Raw genomic sequence first — 19,769 nt, 5'->3', positions numbered from 1 at the left:
CATGAATGAAAGTTTTAATTGTTAAGCTTTTTTATGTACTTTTTTTGGTGTATGTGTATGTATCTGTGTGCATATCACAAGTATGGAGGTCTTGTGGGACTCAATTTCTACCTTTTGCCATGTGGGCCCCAAAGATCAAACTTAGGTTGTTAGACTTAGTGACCACTGCTTTTACCTGTAGAACCATCTCACCAAACCAAAATTAAGCTTTTGGACTTTTTTATTTTAAAGAAAAATCGTTTTTTTAAATGTTTGTTTTGTTTTAATAAATGTGTTCATCTGCTTTCTGTCACTGTGAGAAATGTTGTATGTTACCCAGTTTATAAGGAGAAGAGATTCACTTGGACTCACAGTTTCAGAGATTCCAGTCTATGTTCAACTTATGACTTGGGTCTGTTGGCAATAACGCATCAAAATAGGCACTTTTGGCAGAGCCAAACTTCTTACTAGATAGTTAGGACCAAAAAGAAGAGACCAGTGTCTATAATCTAAAGACCTCTCAATAAGTCCCACCTTAAAGTTAAACCTTAAAGTTTCTGGCAACTCTCAGAATCCCAAAGGACCAAGCCTCTAATGCATGGACCTTTGGGGACACATAAGTTCTTTTATGATAGTAAATGAACATTAGTTTTGGATATGTCTGTTTTAAACTACTTTTCATTTGATTTCAACATCTTTAGTCTTGTTGATAGTGCTATTAGCTTTTTATTGTTACTAAGGTGTGATTGAGGTGTGATTTCTCCTTATCTTTTCTTTCATTAAAGATTTTCAGGGAAGATGCATACAACAAAGAGTGAAGTGGTAGTCATTGTACTGTTTTATGTAGCAGCCATTTGATAGTTCTCTAGACTCTCATCACTAAGGTAGCACATAACTAACAAGAGCTAACAGAGTACATGACCTAATCCAAGAGTTTGGGGCTTTGGAGATGAATCAGTTGCTAAAGTGCTTGAGGACATAAATCTGGTCATCTAAACTTATGTGTGTGTGTGGGGGGGGTGTTTGTTTAAAAGAACAAAAACAAAAGAGGACTGATGGCATGTACTTGTAATCCTAAATCTCTATAGAGGTGGTCCAGATAGAGCCTGGGGCTTGCTGAACAGCCAGCCCATCCTACTTGGTGAATTTCAGGTCCGTGAAAGAGAGAGGCCAGCACCTGAGGAAGAACATTCAAAAGTTTGTCCTCTGACAACCATGTTCACATGTGCACACACCCGGCAGACTAAACCAGTTTATCTTTCAGTTACTGATTCTTCCTTATATACACATGAGTTTAAACATTAGTGGAATTTAGACTGTTCATTTTATGTTCTGCCAATTCCAAAGTTCTTGTGTTTATAAACTCAAATACATGACAGAACAGAATTATAGTTGTTTCCCTCAGCTGTGTAGATGGGATTTTGTTTGATACTGAACATTGAACCCAAAACCTCATAGTATACCACCAACAAATGCATGCTTTTTTTTAAATATTGAGAGAATTTTAAAAAAAAAAACAAAGGTATGGGTACTAGGAGATAGAGAAAGAGGCTTTAGAGAAATAAAAGACAAATTACTCTATTGTTTTATCTGTGTATGGTGAGAGTAGAATATTGCTTAAAATTAACAGTGAGTGCCTGGGAGGATGTACCAGCTGATAAAGTGCCTGCTGCATAAGCACAGGGACCTGAGTTTGGATTCCTAGTGCACACATGCAATCTGGACATGGTGGCGCCTGTCCATAACCCTAGCACTCGATAGGTGCAGGCACACAGATCCCTGGAGCTCATTGGCCGTCCAGCTAATCAGAGTGATGAGCTTAAAGTTTAGTTTGAGTTGCTGTCTCCAAAACTTAGGTGGAGAGCAACTAAGGAAGGTATGTAGTATCTTCCTCTGCCTTCCACATATGTTAACTCACTCATATAAAAACATACCCAAACACATACAGAGAAGACTAGTGGAAAGGAATTTGATGAGTTTGTGTCATCTCCAAAGAAAGTTTCATAGGACACTAAATTGAAACAACAAATACCTTCTTTCTTTGTGGTGATGATGCCTTTCAAAGAAATTAATTTTGTAATTATATGCCAGTGAAGAAAAGCATATTGAATCTGAAGGTAGAGTGTTTTGTCTACAGTTGGGATAAGTGGAAAAAGAAATTGTCGTATTTGAGACACCAAAAGGGACTCTAAATCTGTTAGGTAGGAACCTATTTGGGCAATTGTTTCTTGAGACAAAAACATATGTTCTAAAAATGTATTTATAGGGAGCTTGGTGGACGGCTTCTCATGGTGGAAACTCGACTTCCAAATGACCTGGTTGAATTTGAAGGAGACTTTTCCTTGGAAGGACTGCGCCTGTGGAAAACAGCGTTCTCAGCAATGACTCAGAGTCCCAGACCAGGCTCCCCTCTTCGTAATGGCCAAGCAGTTGTCAATAAAGGGTCAAGTAATAGCCATAAGACGGTAGAAGATAAAAAAATTGTAATTATGCCTTGCAAATATGCCCCAAGTCGACAACTGGTCCAAGCATGGCTTCAAGCCAAAGAAGAATATGAACGTTCAAAGAAATTCTCTAAAACTGAGTTAACTGGAGTGATAAAATCTGCTGAAAACATCAGTCCTTTAGTTAATCCAGCTGACACACCTGCAGTGTCTTCACAGATGGATGCATGCCCACATACACTTCCTACTACAGCACACACCAAGGAAGAAGTTACTAAGGCTCCCATTGCCTTACAAGCAACAACTGCAAGATGTGATCAGATTGTAAGTGTCAGTCAGACACTACCACCACTGACCTCTGCAGCTGTTCCTGAGGAAGATGAAGATGATGATAATTGTTATGTTAGTTGCAGCTCCCCTGATTCTCCAGGGATTCCACCTTGGCAACAAGTAACATCCCCAGATTTCAAAGCATTAAATGGAGATGATAGACACTCATCACCGATGGAGGAACTATGTTCCCTAGCTGCTGAGAACGTCTTAAAGCCAACAAAAGATAGTACCCCAAAAAGTCCCTGCAGTGAGCCTCGAGAGCCTCAGATGATCTCTCCAATTAATGCTAGAGCAAGAACTGGGAAATGTGATCCACTTTGCCTTCATAGTACACCAGTTATGCAGAGAAAATTTCTAGAAAAGCTTCCTGAAGTAACTGGCCTTAGCCCTTTATCAATTGGTAAGTGTATAAATAGTGGAAAGGCTACATATGCTTCTTCAAAGGTAGAGATGAAACATTAGACTATATGATAAAAATTACAGTCTTGTAATTGAAATTGTAGCTCAGGAAATGGAATATGATTTTTGATTCATCTTTAGGGAATCAACAGACGGAAATGTTTTCTTCTTTCTACTGTGAAGTACATTGTATCTCTCTACCTTCTGGATGAAATAGACAAACCACTGAGAAACCTAAGCCTTACCTGCTTCTGAACTGGATTTTTACCATTGGCTTTTTTACACATGCCCAAGTCACCACCTTTTTGATTTTCCCAGTTCTGATTCTCAAACCCAAGGTCTGTACATACACTTCACTGCAGAAGTATATCCCCAGCCTCTTTCCCACCTTTAAATATAGAAGCAGCCAAAATTTCCCTTGACCTTATATCTCGGGCCAAATTTTTCTTCCTCCTTTAAAGCCAGCTTGCTTTTTACAAGATTTCTCTTAACAGCTCTGCTTATTTACTTTGTATTCATTTCTCAGCCTAGCCTAATCTGAACTCTGTCAATTCCACTGTTTAAAAGAAAAAGGGTTTTCACCAGGGGTGATGGCACATGCCTTTAATCCCAGCTCTCTGAAGGCAGAGGCAGACGGATCTCTGTGCATTTGAGGCCAGCCTAGCCTACAAGAATAGGCTCCAAAGCTACAGAGAAACTCTGTCTGGAAAAACAGGGGGAAAAAAAGTTTCTCAAAACTTACTTGTAACTAAAGCCAATAGATGCATTTTAGTTTTTAATCGTGCTGGCTAAGCAGTCATGGCCTGTTGCCCACAACTTAGTTTCTGGAGTTCCTCTTGTCTTCATTTTTATTTCTTTCTACTTGATTTTCTTTTAAATATATCATACTATTCTTAGTTGTCATCTAAGTGTTGCAATTTATTAAGTCTTAAGCTTTCCTTTGATTTTTCTCCTAAATGATCAAATTCCTGACCACAGGGTTAATACTGATAATTCACAAATTTGTATTTCCAGTTGGGAATTCTATTTTAGGCTGTAGGATACTATCCTACTTGACTATATGGCATTCCGATTGAATATTCAAAGGACTACAAGTTTGATTTTTTTTTAACCCTTAAATCCTGATCTCAATGTCAGCATGCACTTACCACCTTACGACACACTCAGATTCATGTGCTGCATGAGCCATTTTCAGACCCATCAAATCTTTCCATTCTCTCTCTCTGCGAATAATGTCATTGTCTTATCATTCAACAAAGTTAGGCACAATACATATGTCACATCGTCTGATTCCCTTAATCAGCACCCTGTTCCATCCATTACAATGTTCTTTCACTCACTTCCTAAATAACTCAAAATTTTCTACTTCATTTTATCTCTGCTACCACAGCCTTATGCTGGCTCATTATAATCTCTTGCCTGAGCCTCTACTGGCCTTCTTATACTCTTACTGCATGACAGTCAGGAGAAACCATTTATGTATTCCTGCTATGCATACTTCAGTTCAAAGACACCAAGTGTTAACTAGATACAAATTCCCAATTACTTCCTCCCTCATTCAGGATTTGGCTTTTAGCAAAAGTTTCAGTCACACATAGACAATTGCAGTTCAAAAATACTAATTATAAAATTCTGTAAGTAAATGAACCCTGAGTTTGAAATGATGTCCTGTTTGAGTATCATGTCTATTTATCCTTTCTCTCCCAGGATATGAACCATCTCATTATCTAGTATAGCATTCTACCGTTACTCTCTTGTTAGTGATCCAGTCAGCAGCTGTGGATTAGAACATTTTTGTTCAAGGGGTTGTTATTTTACTTCATGAACCTGAAGCACAGAAGTAATGATGCCAAAGAGAAGCAGGAAGATACTTTCCTTATGAAAAGGGGGAAAATATCACGTTCATGTAAATTATTAGAGTATATTATTGTCATTCTATTTTATTACTGGGTATTTTTAAGCTTACTTTGCCTAACTTATAAATTAAATGCTGTTATGGGGGATAGGTAGGTAAGTATGGCAAAAATCATGGTATATGTTGGATTTAGTACTATCCACAGATATCTACTGAAAGGTCTTAGAATGTGGTCTATATAGAACTGTTGTAATTTCACCTTCATTTTTGTATGATGAATTTATGATTCTTTCTAAAGCACGGAAGAAACTTGATATCTCTCCCTCCTCATCATAACTATTTGATGAGTAAATTATTCCCAATGGTAATGACTAAGATATGAAAGTCAATAGTAAAACGCCAGTGTGCATATTTAAAATGCAAAATTTTCAAGTATTTTGTGGAGATTTAAGATTTTAATTTTATTTTTAAATTATGAAATTTGGAGTATAGAATGATGCACATGTTATTTAAGTGTTTGAAACAACAAAATTTGTTTTAAAAAACAGAAGCAGATGTACAAGATAAAAATGAAATTTCTCTCTACAGAACCAAAAACCCAGAAGTTGTGTAATAAGAAAGGGAATGATCCTGAAAGTCTGAGGAGAGTTCTCCTGACAACACAAGTGAAGGTAACTATACTAAACATCTGTAGGTCAGTGCAAGACCAAGTCTTCATTGTAGACCTCAGATAGCTCATAACTGTGTCTGAACTTAATTGTTTCATTTTTTGCATCGTTATTTACATATCTTTGAGACAACAAGAAATTACATTTTTCTTTGGTTTTTTTATTGTTGGGGTCTAAAATATTCTTATGTGTAAATACAAATATTACAGAGAAAGTGAATATGATAGCCAAATTGTGGATTATGAGGATACACATACATTAACTGATAACTGGCAGTATCAGAACAGTCCAGTCACAGCAGAGCTCAAGTAAGTGATTTTGATCCCACCAGAAATATATCCTTTTCGTTGGTTTATTTTTTTCAAATATAACTTAATTTTTTAATTTCTTTCACTAAATTACAAAGAAAGCAACATTATCTACTATTGAAGTTGAGAAATAAAAATGTCCTTATTCAACTACTAGAGATATGATAGTACTTAATTGATAAGTATAAGGTTACATGAAAGAAATGCATTAGACATTGTCTTTAGAAATAAATGATAGAAACCACTTCCATATTAGCTACTTCTGTTTCAAGAAAAGTCAAGATAAATACCTATGGAGTAGAAGTGTGAGCTCTACCCGACGACTGCTTTCCATATTCAGAGCTTGTAAAATCAAATGTCAACACATGGTCTGTTTATAGACTGATCACATTTGTACAGTTACTGAACTAAAAGGAATGAATGTTAACAAAACCTTTTTCTTAAATGGCTGTTCATGTTTGTTTCTGGCTGTGTCTTTTCTTAATAGAATCAGTTTGCACCAGTAAATACTCCAAAGAAAGAAACTTCTCAGATTGACGGACCATCTTTAAACAATACCTATGGTTTCAAAGTCAGCATACAAAACTTACAAGAGGCAAAAGCTTTACATGAGGTAAAACTACAACTTATAAGATTGTGTACATTGAGCTTAACTATCAGGATTTGTCCATAGGATGAGTATGGGAAATCTTTTAACCAGAAAAGGGTATGTTCAAATTTCTTCATTAATCTTCATTTTGTTATTCTATTGTATATGTGTAAAATAGAAAAAAAAGTTTAAATATTGACCAGATGCCGAGACTGATTATTGTTTCACAACCTTCACAGAATTAATACCTAAAATTTAGTTTATGCAAGTTAAATTAGGAAAGCCAGTTGATGGTGGTTAACACCTTTAGTTCTAGCACTTGGGAGGCAGAGGCAGGTGTCTGTGAGTTCAAGGCTGGCCTGGTCTGCAGAGCGAGTTCAGGAAGCCAGGAGTATACAGAGAGAAACTCTGTCTTAAAAAGCAAAAACAACAAAAATAATGTAAATGTAAATTAATGGACCGGAAACTCAAAGCATTTGTTAAAGTGATAGCAAGATTGAAATCAGTGTTGTTCGTATTTTGTTGTTTTATATATATAATAAACATTTATATATTTATATTTTTATTTCATGAGCAATTTTCCTACATGTTATTTAAGTGCAGTGTGTATGTCTGGTGCCCAAGAAGGCCAATAGAGGGAGCAAGATCCCACCATGCCAGGCACCAAAAGCCCAAATCTCAAGAGATAAATTTAGGAATACATAGCAAATGCATGCCCACAGTTAAAAATTAAAGGAATTGTTTTTTAAAACTATAATTACTGAGTTGGCAATATGGTTTACCTAGTAAAGGTACTTGCCACCAATCGTGACAATCTGAGTTCAATCCTTAGAACTCACATGGTAGGAGGAGAAAACCAACTCCCATAAGTTGTCCTCTTATCTCCACACACATAATAGGGCATATGTATGCACACATACACAAATAAGTATTTTTTATTTAGTAAATAAAAATAAGAAAAATATAAAAGCAAAATTGATAGTACTTGGCAAAAGACTTGTTTTTTAAAAATTCATGTACACACACACACATATACCCACATACATACACGTATACTGGGGTGTGTGTGCACGCACGCACGTTTGTGTAGAGATGCCCACGGAGGCCAGAAAAAGGACATCATATCAAATGAAGCTGGTGTTTGCAAGATGTCTGAGATGTTATGTGTTTGCTGGGGTCTGAATCTGGTCCTCATCATTGTGCAGCAAGCTCTCTTAACCACTGAGTCGTCTTTTAGACTCCAGAAAAACTGATTACCTTTGGTTATTCTCTTTTTATTTGACCAACCTAATTTTATTTATATGTATGTAACATCTTGAAGTTAAAATCAGTCCATGATGTTGAGTTGATTGTTAATAGACCTTTCTCCTCTCAGGTAAGAATTTTAATACCTGTGCAGTGGTCAGAACAGCAGATGAACTCTAAAGAATGCTTGCTCTAGGGAGCTTCACCCATTGTATCCCCTTATCTTCTTTCTGCTTTACTCAGTACAGAACACAAGGGCTCCTGTTCCACTTCCTCACCTTCCTCTCGCTCACCCATCTAGCTCACTCTTTACTCCGCTTTAGACCACACCCTTAGGAACTCTTAAGAGCAGCAGTGCATTTTAACTCTCAGATAGAAAGGCTAAGTGTAAATGTGAAATTTCGAAAAATGAAATTACTCTGTAAGGGTCTTCTGACCTAAAATTGTCCTCGCAAGTCTTTTCTGTACCCATTATACATGCTCGTTCTTCTAATTCAGTTGGTTGTTTTGTCTTCATGGCTTTAGGAGAGAGGTTTTCCACTTTAAAGTTTTTGTGTTTTGTTGAAATAGGAGCTGCGGGGCTGCGTCCCTGGCACCCGGCCGCCCGCATGGCTAGCTTATGCCCCGAAATAATTACACGGAAACTGTATTCTTTCAAACTCTGCCTGGCCCGGCTAGTTCCAGTTTCTTATTGGTTAGCTCTTACATATTGTTCTAACCCATTTCTAATATTCTGTGTAGCCCATGAGCTGGCTTACCAGGGAGGATCTTAACCTGTGTCTGTCTGGAGCGGGAGAATCATGGCGACTCCCCTACTAAGCTTCTTTCTCCCAGAATCCTGTTCTGTTTTCTCCACCCACCTAAGGGTTGGCCTATCAAGGGGCTTAGGCAGTTTCTTTATTAATAAGAAATCACTCCCACATCAGTGTTTGCTAGGTTATGTGCTAATTATAAACAATAAAATCTTGAATGGTATACATTTCCAAGTAAAAATTTCTGGGGTATGGGAATGCTTGGAAGATGGCTCAGTCCTTAAATGCTCGCTGGTCCAGATGCCCAGCACCCACATATAAAGCCAGGTGTGGCAGTGTGTGTGGTGTAGTGTCCCCAGACTGGGGGTGGGGTCAGGAGAGGAGAATCCCTGGGGCTCTCTGGCCAGCCAGCTAGAAAACAAGTTAGCTCAAAATTAGCAGGAGAGGCTGTCTCAGAAAAAGAAGATGGAATGCAACAGAGAAGGATACCCAGCATCGACTTCCTACACACATAATTAATGTTTTGCATATTTAAAAGAATATAATAGTAACCATATTAACAAATACATATACTACATGTATATGTTAAATGTTAATCAGGACAAAAAGATAGACAAGGTAAAATAAGCCTCCCTCCTACCCCAGACCAGCAGTTTCCTTTTGCAGAAGTCCTACGTACTTATACATTCTCATGCCTCTAGAAATTTTCTGTGCACATGCTTACGTTTTTACATATATAGAGGCATACTATATTCCGCGGTTCCATTTATTAATATATTGTAGCACGAATAATAAAACCCAGAAACAGATATTGGGGTTCAACCTGAAGATCAGAAAAGCAAAGCAACCAAGCCACTAGAGCAGTCTTACCTCTGTGAAATCTTCAGACTGACAGCAGTTCCTGTCTCATCCTGCGGTGTGTACCACCACCATCTGGCCTGTATGGCTGACTAGTGTGGCTGCTGGGATTAAAGGTGTGTGCCACCGCCACCTGGCCTGTATGGCTGACTAGTGTGGCTGTTTTGAGTTCTGATCTTCAGGCAAGCTTTATTTATTAAAATACAAATGAAATTTCACTACAATATATTATACTGATGTTTCCGTATTAAAACATAGATATCAGGCTCTTTATTTTGACAAATGTTAAAAGTTACTGACTATTCAGTCATTACATGGCCTTTATGGCACTTAGCTGGTTACTAATCTCCCTTCTAAACATTGAGGTTTTTTTCTTACTCCTTTTGCTCTTAAAGTCTCAAGTGAACTTCCTTCTACTTATATTTTGATTTAATGAATGAGTTTATAACATAATTTCTCAGGAGTAGAATTGCTTGGCTAAAGATATGTGCATTTTAAATTTTAAGTTTTGATAGATATTTCTAAATTATCCTCCAAAAAGATTTTGTGCCAAAAATAGAATTTGCCAGATTCTATTACTGTTACTAATGGAAGTCATGGCACTTACATTCTTCATTGGCTTGCATGGATTATAATTACAAATCTGTTGCTAATTTATGTGATCTGAATAATTATGAAGTCACTATGAATAGTCTTATTTTCCAGTGCCAGCTGTATGTATATGATATATGGTAGAGTATAGCATGTAATTATGAATCCAGGCCAAATTTTGTTTCCTGTACTATTATGTTGATTTACTTTATTTTTATTTTTACTTTTTTTTTGAGGCAAAATATCTCTTTTTCCCAGGCTAGATTTGAGTTTGTGGGCTGAAGCCATCTTCTATTACAGCCTCCTGAGTAATTAGGATTACATGTGTGCTCTACTGGGCCTATCTCTGTCTCAATTTAAAAAAAAAAAACATAAAAATTACAATTGAGAGGTTTTTATTAACAAAGTATAGTGAGTATGTTTAATGTGTGTTGCATGTTAGTAAGAGTATGAACATTGGTCAAATGAAAAGGCTTATTTTAACAGGAGCACCTGCTTGTTGGGGTTTTTGTCCTGCCTAGTTCCCACAGCTGTTTAGGTCCCAAAGAAATCACACAGAGAGTCTGAATTAGTTATAAAGTGATTGGCCCATTAGCTCAGGCTTCTTATTAACTCTTATAACTTATATTAACCCATTATTCTTATCTGTGTTAGCCACATGGCTTGGTACCTTTTTCAGCAGGGCAGGTCACATCTTTATTTTTTCATTTCTGGGCAGAACTGAGGAGAGAGCTTCCTTCTTCCCAGAATTTCCTGTTCTCATCAGCCCGCCTCTACTTCCTGTCTGGTTGTCCCACCTATACTTCCTGCCTGGCTACTGGCCAGTCAACGTTTATTTAAAATATAATTGACAGAATACAGAATTGTCCCATACCAGCTTGTGTGGTTGATTCCATAAAAGTTCTTTTAATTTTTAAAGGTAAAACTAAAACTTGAAAAATTGACGCATATGTGCAAAAATATCTAAATTTAAACAATCCTTAAATAGTAGCAGGTTAGTAAATCTGAACTTTAAACTAAAAGATGGTTTCTGTTTTCAGTTTAAACTAAAGATAGTATTCTAATGCAGTGAACTGTAAAGTGACAGACTGGTTTGAATGTGGATAAGCTGCTGAACTAATTCTTTTCTCAAACAGAAATTAAGAAGCACTGCATGTATTCTAAACAAATACTTTTTAAGTATGGCCATTGAGAAGTAGCAGCTGAAGCATTTCCTGAAATAAGAACACTAGTTAATCTAATTTTGGAAGCAAAAGTCTTAAGTTTCATAAATTTATGAACATTAAATTGTGACTTTGCCTTTATTTTGTTTAATTTTTGAAGACAGAATATCTCTGTAGTCCTGGCTGTTCTGGAACTTGCTCCATAGACCAGGTTGGCCTCAAACTCAGAGATCCTCCTGCCTCTGCCTGACAAGTGCTATGATTAAAGGTGGGTGCCACCACTGCCTGGTTGTGACTTTGTCTTTTATGTGCATATCTATATTTTTACTTACTTGTCTTCTCAAAGTCTTAGTAAAAAGGACTTCTTTGAAGATGCATGCCGTGAAACACTTTAAGTGTAATTTTTCATTTCCTTTTGTAGATACAGAATCTTACCTTAATCAGTGTGGAGTTGCATGCTCGAACTAGAAGAGACTTACAACCAGATCCCGAGTTTGACCCAATCTGTGCTCTGTTCTACTGCATCTCATCTGACACTCCTCTCCCAGACACAGAGAAAACAGAACTCACAGGTGTGATAGTGATTGATAAAGACAAGACAGTCACCCATCAAGGTATTGTTTATTTTTAGTAAGGATGTGCTTGCCCAGTGTGTGTGTGTGTGTGTGTGTGTGTGTGTGTGTGTGGAGGTGGTGGGGATTGGACAGGATCTCACATAGCTCAGATTGGCTTGTACTAGTTGTGTAGTTGAGGCTGACTTTGAGCTTTGATGTTCCAGCCTCTTCTTCCTAAGTGCTAGAATCACAGGCATGTGCCAGCCACTCTTTTTATTTGTTTATTTGTTTTGGTTTTTCAGGACAGGGTTTCTCTGTGGCTTTGGAGCCTGTCCTGGAACTAGCTCTTGTATACCAGGCTGGCCTGAACTCACAGAGATCCGCCTGCCTCTGCCTCCCAAGTGCTAGGATTAAAGGTGTGTGCCACCACCACCTGGTAATAATGTCAGTCATTCTTAACAAAATTTCTTCTTGAAGAACCACAGCAATCAGGAAGACTCCTCTCTAATGTTGACTGAGGTTGGGGTATGAAGCTGTACATAACTTTTTCCTAGCCGGGCAGTGTGGCACACACCTTTTTAATCCCATTACTCAGGAGGCAGAGTTGGGCATTTCTCAGTTGGATGCAAGCTTGGTCTACAGGGGAGTTCCAGGACAGACTACAAAGCTACTCAGAGAAACCCTGTCTCAAAAAACAAAACTCAAAAAAGCAAACAAACAAACAAAAACCCTTTTTCCTAGACTGATGATTCTTACTTTGATTATTACAACCACAAGTAGAATAGAGATGGAATAGATCACAGATCAGAGTGTGAGGCCTCCAGATTCTGCCCTCAGTACCACAGGGGAGGGAAGTTAGAAGCCAAGTGACACAAAGATCTTAGTAAAATTTCTAATTAACACATAGTTTATAAACTACTAATTATTCACAACAAATCCAAATAATCATATATAATTAGCTTGGGTAAACAAACTTCATTGTTTTCCAGATTGCTGCTAATACAAACTGTTTGCTTTAGACATTGTTAACTATTCTCATAGTTTGTAAGATATATTTTCGAACTGTTCATGTATCTTCCTAAATAAAGATATGTTTGGTTCAGAGGTTATTCATATACCATATAAGCATTTAAGGAAATGCAAGTATTTCTCCGAAGTTGTAAAGGTAACCCTTATAAATTATTTGAGTACACTGAGGAAGATTGAGTATAAAAGAAAGCCATTTAATTGCCTAACATTGGCTAACAAGATAGTCATTGAATTTTTATGAATTCTTCATGATAGCCAGTGTTGGTCGTTTGAAATTAACCGTGGTGGGATGACTTTACATATGGAAATAGGCAAGCGAAGACACATTCAAAAAATTTTTTTTGAAGAGTTGTTATCCATTATCTAGCATACTAGTGATTAAAATATTTTCTATTAAGCAAAGGTATTCCCATTAGGAAAATTAAGCATAGAAACAAAGTAATTGTCTTTGCATGTAATTTTATAAATGAAGACTTTAGTAGAATAACTGAAAATATGAAACTTGAATTTAAGTTACATGTTACGTTAGAAAAACCATTAAAGAAAATCTTCAAGTAGTTGAACTATAGTTTTACTTGTGGGGTTCAGTTTTCATATTCTTTTACTTAAAAGTAAAGATTAATGTTACTTTAATAGTACATGAAGTAATGTTATATATAATATTTTATTCCTTAGATATCAGATATCAGACCCCACTACTTATCAGATCTGGAATTACAGGATTAGAAGTTACCTATGCTGCTGATGAGAAGGCGCTCTTTCAAGAAATTACAAATATAATAAAGAGGTATTATCTTGTATTTTCTGATTTTCCCCCCCTAGTCTTTCTTCTTCAGTCATATCCTGCAGATGACATAAGATATAAAAGAGGACAAGAATCATTTCCAGGACCTTGGAAGTATATACTTATCCTTAGAGGGGCTCTTACTTTCAGTCTCCTATCATCATTCCTGCGCCCATCAAATAAGAATAGGAAAAGCAATCTTCTGTTTCTTACAATTAAGGGAATAAAGAAAAATACTTGCTTGTAGCTTCTTAGTTGTATTTTTAAGATGGTTTTACTATGGTTCTGAAGTAATAGGAATTTCTACAAAAGTTCAGTTGTATTATTCACTTAAATAAGTTTCTACCTTGGGAACTAACTACCATTTCAGTAGTATTTTGAATTGTTTTTTTAATTCTTTTTTATTTTAATAATGTATTTTTGTTGAAAGTAAAATTTTGTGAGAGTTTATGAAGTTATTTTAAACAAAGTAATTTTAATTTAAAATTATAATATCTCCCACCCTAAATTTCATCAGCCCCTTTCCCAAGAAATACAGAACAAGTGCAGTCTTAGTAAGATTAAACTCATTTTAGAAAATAAAATAACTCCTATAGTCACTTATTCTAAGTCATTCTGTAGGAGTTGTTCTACATGTACCACTACACATCCTTCCCCTTGTACATATATATTCCGGTGTGGAATATATATGTTGATTTTTGTTCCCTACATCATGAAAAAAATGCTTCTTCTGGGCAAAGGTCCAAATGTTGTAATGTATGCACTTTGATCCACCTCCTTCTTTAGGTATGACCCTGATATTCTCCTAGGATATGAGATTCAGATGCATTCCTGGGGCTACCTCTTACAGAGGGCTGCTGCTCTAAGTGTCGACTTATGTCAGATGATCTCTCGAGTGCCAGGTACGTAGAGTTGCAAATGTTTTGTTACAACTACAGAGAAATTGTAAATAAGGAGAAAATGTTAAAGGAAGTACTGTTATTCTAGCTCCATTTTTATACTAAATTGTGGTAAGTTCTAGATATAACTCCATACAAAACAGATTGGAAAAAGTCTACATTCACACTTATATATGCTGTTTTATGTGTTGGGGATTTTCCTACTTTTAATTATGTTTTTATATATAAATCTTTTTATAGCATTATACTGTCTGTTTCATCTTTAATATACTTTCTTCATCCAGTATCCTAGAACTGTTTTCCTATATTATTCTATGTTTCCCATAGTCTTCATGGTCGCTGTGAAGCTGCTTCATATTTCCTCAGCTTCATAAACTGTAATGTTATTGTTTTTTTTCTGCTTTTATTGTTTTGCCCATTAAATTGGTAGGAGAGGAAGGGCCAAAGAGCAGTAATAGTTAAGATTAGTAGTTAAGTAATTGCTTTTGATTTTTATTAGAGTATAAGTCTAAAAAGTAATATGAATTTTGATTGTAATTCACTAAGGTTTTGGTGCTGTTTAGAGAGAGATAGTAATAATTTTTATAATAAAATTAATTGTAATTTGTAAGTCTTTTTGTTATTGTTTTGTTTCTTTCTTTCTTTTTTCTTTTTTCTTTTTTTTTTTTTGAGATAGCTTCTCTGTTTAACCTTGGTTGTCCTGGAATGTAATCTATAGAACAGACTGGCCTTGAACTCACAAAAGATCTGCCTGCCTCTGCCTCCAGAGTGCTGGGATTAAAGGCATGCACCACAATGCCCAGCTGTAAAACATTTTTTCTATAACTAAAAATATCTTATTATCCATAGTCATTTTATTTTTTATTTTTAGTTTTTTCTTTTTAATGTTCTTTTAATTTTAGTTTTTAATTTTAATTAAAGTCTAATCACATTATTCCCCCTTCTCTTTCTTCACTCTAGTTCCTTTTTGTCCCCTTTCTCTAACACCTTCACCCCCACATTTTCTCAAATAGGTGGCCTCTTTTCCTTTGATTATTATTATTATTATATACATTATGTAATATATAAACACATCAATATATAAATACAACCTACTGCATTAATTTAGTGTTCCTTTATATGTACATGATTTCAAGGCTGACTCCTTGGTATTGGATAACTAATTAGGGTGCTCATCCCTGGAAGAGACTAATTCAGCAGTCATTAGTTGCCTATATAACTACATTTTTTTTTTTAAGTTTGTTTTGGCTCCCACAGCTTTATGGGACAGTTTTCTAAGTGTTCAGGAGAGGCAGCCCTCAGGTACATTGTTAATTACATTTAATTGATTGTAAGAGATAAGGATCAAAAGAATGATGAAGTTAATGTCCTACATTAGGTGTGTAGCTCAGCAGTAGAGTGTCTAAAGGTTTTGAGTTTGATCCCCAGCACCACAGGAAAGGAGGGAACTATGGAGGAAGGAAAGAAACGGAAAGGAGGAGGAAGGAAGGGAAGGAGAGCTCACATCCTTTCTCAGAATCACTGCTAAAACTTTATTGTCTTGAGCCACGCCACGTTGCAGTCTCCCATTTACAATTAAGCAACAGAGTAAACACAAAGGGTGTGTGGTTTGTTAAGTAACACAGTAGTGGTCCAGTGCACAGGTTCTGGAGCAAAGACTCCCCAGGTTCAAACTCTGCCTGTGCACCTATATAATGTCAAGCAAATTACTGAATAGATCCAATACTTGATTTACTCCTCTGGAAAGTGGAGGTTCTTAAAGGACTTTCAAGGTGGTTGTAATGGAGCCGGAAGACAGCAAACACTGTGTAAATGTGCTGACTTAGTAAAATGAAATTTTTGAACATTATCTTTTTAGCATAAAGAAAGAAATGAGAGTTGTGTGGGTCCATGGCCTTCAAGGTGAAGTGATCCTTGTATAGAATACTACTTGGTTTTTTTTTTTCATGTATGGAGTTTTCAAAAACAGAAATTTTATTAAAAATAGATTGTAAGCTAAAGTCATTATGAAATTGTTTTTCACTGTTGCTTCTGTCCAGGAATGACACCTTGCTTGTCATTCAGTGGGTGAGCAAATGTTCATTCTCAGTTCAGTGTCTTAAGCCTCACACTCAGAAAAATCTCTGACCACAAAATGCCACTCTCACTATCCCGCTGTATGAGCTACAGCTTTCCCTACAATTCTCCACACTCACCCTACAGTTTCATTACATGGATATGCATAAAGTTCATATTTTCCTCAGGATCACAGACTAATTTCACGATCCTAATCTGAGCAAAGAATAGTCCATCTAATTGCCTTTGAAGAGAATGTTCGTTTCTAGAAACGGAAGCTTTGTCATTAACGTACAACCTGAATGTTCTTTTGCTCATTTCAATGGTAATTATTTCCCAGTGCTTATCCACTATCTTCAGTGGATACATTTTTAGGAATTGAGTAATGTAAAGAGTTCATGTAGATGCAAAGATGGTATATTTCCATCTTACACAATCTTTTCAGAGAAACGACATACAGTAATATGCTCATGGCAGTCTTGGCATTGTAAAGATATTTTTAAAATGTTTTGAGCCCATGTGCACTTCCTTTAGTGAATATCTACTATATGCTGAAATATTAAGCCCTGAATATTACAGGTGAGGGCATAGGCTACAATGATGTTACAAAAAATACAGGAAGAAGCAAAAATTTCAAGTCAGATACTACTTGTTTTTTTACCATATGACCTGGGACAAGATGTAATGTTTCTAAGCAGAATTTGCATGGTGCAAAATGAAATTTATAGTGAAGGTGCTAGTAAAGGAAGCAATGTTGGTAACGTTCCTAGAACACGATAGATGTATAAGATACAATACACATTTTTAAATAGTTTATAACCTCTAGTCAGCTATGTTCACTAAATTTATTGTTATTTCAATTTTTTAATTATCACCCATGAAGTGACTCAGTTCTCTTTGCTCTAAGGAACTCTCATAGTTTAAGGATTTGTCCTGAGTTTCTCAAACCTTGAAAGAATTATGTATATTAATAACTGCCATTTGGGGCTGGGAAGAGGGCATAGTCAACGTGGTGCTTTCATGAGGACCTCAGCTGCATCCTCAGTGCTCAGTAAAACTAGCTATGGTGGTAGGCACCTTTTATCCCAGCCCTGGGAGGTGAAGCAGGAGTATTACAGGAGTGACCAGCGAGCTAGCCTCGATAAATGAATCAGTACTAGGTTCAGTGGTTGGAATGTCTCAATAAATGAGGTGGAGAAGCAATTGAGGAAGACACCCAGTGTCAGCTTCTGGTCCCTGTGCACAGGTGCAGGCACACACACTGCCAATACAAACTATCTTATTCCCCTGGTTTATCAATGGAATTTTTGTTGTTTTTGTTTTGTTTAAGGAAGGGTCTTACTATAACTTAGGTTGACCTTGAACTTGTGGTATTACTGCTTCTCCCACTGTGAACAGGGATTACAAACGTAGAAGCAATGGACATTTTTTATGCTAAAGGGAAAAACAACAGAAACAAACAAAAGTGTTGTAGCATTATGTGTTAATCAAAAGTAACAGCACAAATTGCTAAATTAAAAGATGGCTATTGTTTAAATTTACACAGTCCTGGCACATCTTGACTGGCACTTCACTTAATGGAGGATGTTACGGGAGCTAGAGGTTATGGTGCCCGAGGAACTTCTTGGAGAGGAGAACATAAAACAGCAAATTTCAGCGAGTTTGGTTTATAGCGTTAGGTTTTCTGCATTACCAGTGTTGTTTGGCTTTACTGGATGGAATAAAAGTTTTGCAAACAAATAAATGGAATAAAATTGTTGCATTTATTGAGCATTAGCTGTAGCCTTTCAGTTCAGATTAAAATTTGAGAATTATATAGACACCAGCACCCATGAACACTTGAAAGACTTTATGATTTATCAAAAATCAAAACACTGATTTTTAGTTTCAGTTTGGATTTTCAGTTCTTCACCAATAGAACCTGACTTGGTTGTGGCTGGAGTCCACCCATTGTCTTGTACTTCAGTTATACCTCATTCGCCGTCATTTCCCATAGGTCCTGTGCTGCTTGTGCTGCTTCAGAACACTAAGCCCACACTTGAGGTGCAGAAACCAGGTCCCTTAGTTGCCTCTGAACATCTTAAAAGTGCAGTTAAGTCAAGTAAGGGAAAAAAAAGTAAGAGGGTGAAAAAGAAATGATCAGTCTATTTCATCTAATGAAGCATTCACAGCTCAAAAATTACAACTTCATCAGTGTTAATTAAAAACAAGAATTGTACCACTGGAATTTTTAACTACTTATTTTGTAGTTCAAATAATAGAATATTTTCAACTGTGTAATACTTGAGGGTACAGGAAAAAACTATCAGTATATTGTTAAAATTGACAAAAATAAGAAAGTAACATTTTTCTAAACTTTAAAATAAGGCAGTAAAATTTTAATTACTATTGATGAAACTTTTATATGCAAAATTATGTACTTAAAAATTAAAAAGAGTAAGATTTTGAAGATACCTTACTTTTTTATTAATAGGAATTACACTCAAAGTACATTTTCAAACATCACTAAAGTGTTTTCATTGAGAAATATTCAAATTAAAACAGTTTTGGATTTTGTGTAGACAAAAATAAATATACATAGTTGTCTCTTAATATCCTGGGATACCACAGCCACAGACAGCTGGATCAAAAATGCATGCGCACTAAACAACTATTTACATTGTACTTGGTATTCTAAACAATATGGTGATGTGTGTGGATGTAGCTATGCATAGGTCTTACACAAATACTAAGCCATTTAAGGAGTGTTTTACATGTTTTACTACCTACAAGATATCCAGGAACCATTCTCTATAGATACCAAGGGACAAGTGTATTACTATATAGAAAGACGAAGAGAATGCTGTGTCTTTATATTTATTTTACAAACTTCCTATGTGATTTAAAAAATTGTTTTTGTTAAAATAATAAGTATTCCATTGTTCTAATATTAAATAGACTGAATCAAATTTTACCTTTAGTCTTAATTCTTACTTCTGTTGCTTTCATTTTCTTTGGCATAATTTACCTGAAAGCTTATTTTCTGCTTCTCTTGATACAGTATGCATTCTTTTTTATAGATGACAAGACTGAAAACAGATTTGCAGCGGAAAGAGATGACTATGGATCAGATACAATGAGTGAGATCAACATTGTCGGCAGAATTACGCTAAACCTTTGGAGAATCATGAGAAACGAGGTGAGGTATTTTATTTAAAATTTGGAAATAAGATTAGATCAGTATAACATTTTACTCATTATAGAGTATTAGTAAAAATTCTCTAT

General features: G+C 36.0%; 1 protein-coding gene across 5 annotated transcripts in view; it reads left to right on the top strand.

Moving 5' to 3' along the window:
* Rev3l (REV3 like, DNA directed polymerase zeta catalytic subunit) overlaps window positions 1-19,769 on the top strand; it is a 133,268-nt gene that overhangs the window by 81,030 nt on the left and 32,469 nt on the right. For all 5 annotated transcript variants that reach the window (XR_007590969.1, XM_050138113.1, XM_050138112.1 and 2 more), the window contains exons 14-20: window positions 2,246-3,156; window positions 5,599-5,681; window positions 6,474-6,599; window positions 11,606-11,798; window positions 13,443-13,554; window positions 14,338-14,453; window positions 19,565-19,683. Coding sequence is in view for 4 of the 5 variants with exons in the window: in XM_050138113.1 (XP_049994070.1) it covers window positions 2,246-3,156; window positions 5,599-5,681; window positions 6,474-6,599; window positions 11,606-11,798; window positions 13,443-13,554; window positions 14,338-14,453; window positions 19,565-19,683 (1,660 nt within the window). In the remaining variant the exon portion in view is untranslated. The remainder of the gene's footprint in view (window positions 1-2,245; window positions 3,157-5,598; window positions 5,682-6,473; window positions 6,600-11,605; window positions 11,799-13,442; window positions 13,555-14,337; window positions 14,454-19,564; window positions 19,684-19,769) is intronic.

Source organism: Alexandromys fortis, unplaced genomic scaffold (genome assembly GCF_014885135.2).
Source record: "Alexandromys fortis isolate MF-2015 unplaced genomic scaffold, M_Fortis_MF-2015_v1.1 scaffold_14, whole genome shotgun sequence".
Classification (NCBI taxonomy): domain Eukaryota; kingdom Metazoa; phylum Chordata; class Mammalia; order Rodentia; family Cricetidae; genus Alexandromys; species Alexandromys fortis.
This window is presented reverse-complemented; position numbering and strand designations above follow the sequence as displayed.